Genomic DNA, 5,691 nt, shown 5'->3' with positions numbered 1-5,691 from the left:
GGCCCAGCGCCGCGCCGCCCCGGACCCGACGACAGCGGCCGCTCAGTAAGTTGGCAAGAGCGAGTCCCCTCGGTTCTAGCCACCCCCGCACCTTCTGAACTTGTTGCTGCTCTCGGCTCGCCCGCGCCAGGCTTTTGGAAGGTGAAAAGGAGGAGAGCGGCTCGGAGGGTGGAGGAAGGGGAAGGAGCTCGCGGGAGCTTTATTGATGCGCTCTCGGCGGACCGCATTCCGCCGCTCCCGGAGCTGCCGTCGCTGCTTTCCCCATTCCCGGTGCACCGCCGGCGCCAAGTCTCTATGCAACTCAGCCCCGGCGCGCACTTGGCCAGGTATGTACAGCGGGCGAGGCGAGTTCTGCGCGGTGGCAGATGCTGCTGCCGCCTTGGCGGCGGCGGCTGCCAGCTTCTGGGCTCTGTAACTGTCACACTGCACCTGAGCTGAACTTGAAAAAGAGACTGAGCGGGCGACTGGGCGAACGCTTTTTTAAAAGACACAGGGGGTGCTTGCAGACGTGGGGGGAGGAGGACCTGTATTAACGCCCCCCCACCGTGCCCTCTGCTTATCACCTCCATTTCTGCAAAGACCACTGGAGGAGTAGAGGCGGCGACCGGACTCCCAAAGACAGACGTGGGGCAGCGGCCGTGACCCTGTCTCGGAAGCTACAACAGGTCGCCTTTTGAGACTCCTTTGGCGGGAAGGGGTACTCCGAAAGGGAGCATTTGAAGCGCGAAAAGAGAAGAGAAGGGCCCCCTAATTCGTCAGAAGGGTATCATTGGGTGACTGCCCTTCCTCCTCTTCTCTAGCCTACACGACGCGTCCTGACCCCTCATTACCCGGACTGTATGTGTGTTGGGGGCACAAGTCCCACACACCTGTTTGAAACTGCATCTAGAGTCACCTGTGCGCTGCTTTGTGCCAGAGGGTGACTGGGTTCAATTGCTGGAAGAGGTTTGGGAAGGCTTTGTCAGTGGTGGTTGTTAGGACATCATAATTTTGTTATTACTCCTAAACACTTGTCACTATGGGACACTTGCCCTTCTGAGTACTGTTAACTTCACCAGGAGCCCTAGCTTGGAAACAGTGATACCACCAGACCACGTTTCTCGGTAACATTTAATTTGCAGGGAGAGAGGTGTTTGTGGCTACTTTGACCCACTGCAGAGGCCTGGTTACCCCTCTCCTCACCTCCACTCCCAGGAACCATGGCGGCTGGGGTAGCAGCCTGGCTGCCCTTTGCCAGGGCAGCGGCTATAGGGTGGATGCCTGTGGCCTCGGGACCCATGCCAGCCCCCCCGAGGCAGGAGAGGAAAAGGACACAAGATGCTCTAATTGTGCTGAATGTGAGTGGCACCCGTTTCCAGACATGGCAGGACACCCTGGAACGCTACCCAGACACTCTGCTAGGCAGCTCTGAGAGGGACTTTTTCTACCATCCAGAGACTCAGCAATATTTTTTTGACCGTGACCCAGACATCTTCCGCCACATTCTGAATTTCTACCGCACTGGGAAGCTCCACTACCCTCGCCATGAGTGCATCTCTGCCTATGACGAAGAGTTGGCCTTCTTTGGCCTCATTCCAGAAATTATTGGCGACTGTTGTTATGAGGAGTACAAGGATCGCAGGCGGGAGAACGCTGAGCGCCTCCAGGACGATGCGGACACTGACAACAGCGGGGAGAGTGCGCTGCCCACCATGACTGCTCGGCAGAGGGTCTGGCGGGCGTTTGAGAACCCCCACACCAGCACCATGGCCCTGGTGTTCTACTATGTTACGGGCTTCTTCATCGCTGTCTCAGTCATCGCCAATGTGGTGGAGACAGTGCCGTGTGGGTCTAGCCCAGGTCACATTAAAGAACTGCCCTGTGGCGAGCGGTACGCAGTGGCCTTCTTCTGCTTGGATACAGCCTGCGTCATGATCTTCACAGTTGAGTACTTGCTTCGCCTGGCTGCAGCACCCAGTCGTTACCGTTTTGTGCGTAGTGTCATGAGTATCATTGATGTGGTGGCCATCCTGCCTTATTACATTGGGCTGGTGATGACAGACAATGAGGATGTCAGCGGAGCCTTTGTCACACTCCGAGTCTTCCGGGTCTTCCGGATCTTTAAGTTTTCCCGCCATTCTCAAGGCCTGCGCATCTTGGGGTACACACTGAAGAGCTGTGCCTCAGAATTGGGCTTTTTGCTCTTCTCACTCACCATGGCTATCATCATTTTTGCTACAGTTATGTTCTACGCAGAGAAGGGTTCTTCAGCCAGCAAATTCACCAGCATTCCTGCTGCCTTCTGGTACACCATTGTCACCATGACAACACTAGGGTAGGTACCATCAAGGGGAATGAGATGGAGGTTGGGTTTGGGAGAAGGTGATTATGGAGCTATTAAGGTAATTTAGAAACAAAAATGTTTCACTTTTCTAAATGTTTTTAAGGAAGAATTATTTAAATGGCTTTGAAGGACTTCTCTGATCCATGAATTGGGTATGCTATGTACATTGTGGTACTTAAGAAGTTGCTTGGCAAATGTTGAGTATTGATGCCTGAAAGTGATAAATATGCAAACAAATTTTAGAATTCCTGAATATAAGAAATTATTTATAAATGTATAAATGCATAAAACACTATAACAATGAAAAACACAAGATGTGTGCCCAAATAAAGATATGAATATGCACAGTGTAAATTGAATTGTGGGCCTCTCGTGGTGCAGTGGTTAAGGCATTTGGTTGCTCACCCAAAGGTCAGCAGTTCAAACCCACCAACCTCTCCACAGGAGAAAGATGAGGCAGTCTGCTTCTGTAAAGATTTACAGCCTTGGAAACCTTATGGGGCAGTTCTACTCTGTCCTACAGGGTTGCTATGTGTCGGAATCGACTCGATGGGAGTGGGATTATTTTACATTGAAATGTCTGGAAAGTTCTTCTATGTAATCAAAAAAAAAAGTTTTCATATATGTGTAAAATATTATGTTCATATAAATACATGTTCATGGGATGTATTTTTCCTCAGAGAATTATAATTCCTCTTTTATGTTATAAAACATATCTTTGTGGATATCATTATCAAAGCATTTAGTAAGATGTATGTGCATATTCATATATTTGCATCTCATTGTGGCTGATCAGTTCTATAGGAACTCTGGTAGCATAGTGCCTAAGGCATTTGGTTTCATAGTGTTTTAGAATTTTGAGGTCTGAAACAGTTCAACTCTACAAAAGAAAGTGGAATGATATTTTCATGTTTAAGACTTTAGGCTCGTAGTTTCAAATTAAGAAGCAAATGACTGATTGCCATCCACACAGTTTTTGGAAACTACAGATCCCATCAAGCAGTGGGCCTGTGTTCCTGAAACAAAAGTACAAGGTCGAGTAATACCTGGTGGGATGGATAGTCACTATTAAAGAATTTTCGGTTCAGATTTCACTCCTAGAATCTTGTGTGCATTCTCTTGTTTTGAAGTAATGATGTTTTACAACCAAAAGGACATACTCTGACTTAATGTGTTTATTTAGAAATAGAATTTCACAGCTACAATTAAGATTTTTTTAGGTGTCAGAAAACATAAAAGATGTTGAATGAGAATGATGTTAATCAAACTGCAGAAAAGTACCAGAGTTTTATGTATTAGAGAATCTAATAAAATAAGATGGTGAGAGCATTTTGCTTTTATGAGTTCTTAGATAAGCCAAAAAGTGACTGTCACTGCCCTTTCTTTAGCTTTATGCATTTCTTTCATAGGTAATCAGTTCAAAACAAGTTTGGTAGTGGCTATAATTTTTTTTTTTTTTTAAGTTATTCTGAAGACTGCCATTTAAATGGTGTGTTTCTCACTAGTTTAATTGGCTTCTTTAAATGACAATGTGGCTAAAGTCAGCTGAATTTTATTAGACAAATTATGTTGAACAGAATTTCTCATGTTATCATGTGGCCAATTAATGGAACATTTTAGATGTGGAAAAAAAATTTTGCAAAGTTAAGTAATTGTAGTAAAGTAAAAAACAAAGGCTTATGATTTTGATTTATTCTTATTCATACTTTCGAAGACCTACTAGTGCATCAAAATTGAGTTAATGGAAATCCATATCCTACTGTTTCAATTTCCCTTTAATTTTTTTGGTAATTTTGTGATATTCTGAAGAGGAAGCAGAATCCCTTAGCAGTTGTGGTGCTTACTATTCATCAGAGAATTGTTTATTTATTTATTTGTTACTTGAAATCATTGGTAAGGAAAATTGCATATTACAGAATACTATTCTGACTTCAAAGTAGAAGTGTACATCAATATAAATAAGAGAATTCCGTGATAGGAAGAAATAAGGGAAGAGGTGTTAAAAGATGTAAAACCAAAAAAAAAAAAACTCACTTACATGATTTTGAAAAATGTGATATATAAGACAGTGTTTTTCCTGAGGTGTCAACGAGTCATTTTAATGCTATAATATTAATGCAATATTAATGTGTGGTTTAATATAGGTCTGATTATTATAAAGAATGTTGATGAGTGGCTGAATACATCTGGCTAGAAACTCTACTCTGGACTTGAGAAGCTAGTACCATAGTTTTCCCTGCTATGACTTTACCATTTTTAGTTTATTTTGAAAATTACTTTTACTTTCAGAAGACTAATGAAAAAAAAATAATAAGATTATTTATGATTTTTATTATATAAATAAAGTGCTTATGGGAATTGACTATTTTGAAGTGATGTAAGAAATCAAATTGTAATGCCTGAGTGAAATATATGCATTTCATTTAGTTCACGTTTCACATGTCAGTGGATTTGAATAATTAAACGCACACTTTCTGAGAATGTGAAAGCAAAATGAGAGTTACTTTTAAGACTTAAATTCCATTGAAGTTGAGAAGTTTAATTTTCAAGAAATTAAACAAATTAAGAATCATGATGGAATATAGCAGTCATACTCTTAAGACCTACCGCGGATCTGTCAGTTTGTCATGCTGTGGTGGCTCACGTGTTACTGTGAGGCTGGAAGCTAGGGCACTGATATCTCAAATACCACCAGTGTTACCCATGGTGGACAGGTTTTAGCGGAGTTTCCAGACTAAGACAGACTGGAAAGAAGGACTTGGCACTCTACTGAAACAACTGGCCGGTGAAAATCTTATGAATTACAATAGAACACTGTCTGATATAGGTGCTGGAAGATGAGTGCCCTTAGATATGCAAGGCCCTCAGAATACAACTGGGAAAGAGCTGCATCATCAAAATAGAGTCAACCTTAATTACATGGATGGAGCAAAGCTTTTGAGACCTTTGTCTGCTGATGTGGTATGACTTAAAATGAGAAGAAACTGCTACAAAGATCCATAGTAATAGGAATGTGGAACATACAAATTATGAATCAAGGATCATCAATGGATCAAGAAGATCAATATTCTAGTCATTAGTGAGCTGAAAAGGACTGGTATTGACCATTTTGAACTGGACAATCATATGGTCTACTATGCTGGGAATGACAAATTGAAGAGGAATGGCATTGGATTCATTGCAAAAAAAAAAAAAAGCATTTCAAGATCTATACTAAAATACAAAGCTATCAGTGAGGGTAATATACATACTCCTACAACAAAGACCAGTTAGTACAACCGTTATTCATATTTACGCACCAACCACTAATGCTAACGATAAAGAAATTGAAGATACCTACCAACTTCTGCAGTCTGAAATAGATCAAA

At 42.7% G+C, this 5,691-nt stretch overlaps 1 protein-coding gene across 1 annotated transcript in view; it reads left to right on the top strand.

Annotated features, from left to right (window-relative positions):
- Positions 1-1,199: 1,199 nt before the first annotated feature.
- Positions 1,200-5,691, top strand: part of KCND2 (potassium voltage-gated channel subfamily D member 2) — a 637,468-nt gene continuing 632,976 nt past the window's right edge. Inside the window, exon 1 of the mRNA XM_007952812.2 lies at positions 1,200-2,314. Within this exon, the coding sequence (XP_007951003.1) occupies positions 1,200-2,314 (1,115 nt within the window). The remainder of the gene's footprint in view (positions 2,315-5,691) is intronic.

Source organism: Orycteropus afer, unplaced genomic scaffold (assembly GCF_000298275.1).
Source record: "Orycteropus afer afer isolate SDZICR_OR568_19922 unplaced genomic scaffold, OryAfe1.0 scaffold00359, whole genome shotgun sequence".
In the NCBI taxonomy this organism is placed as follows: domain Eukaryota; kingdom Metazoa; phylum Chordata; class Mammalia; order Tubulidentata; family Orycteropodidae; genus Orycteropus; species Orycteropus afer.
The sequence above is the reverse complement of the archived record's forward strand: the minus strand, read 5'-3'. Positions and strand labels throughout refer to the sequence as shown.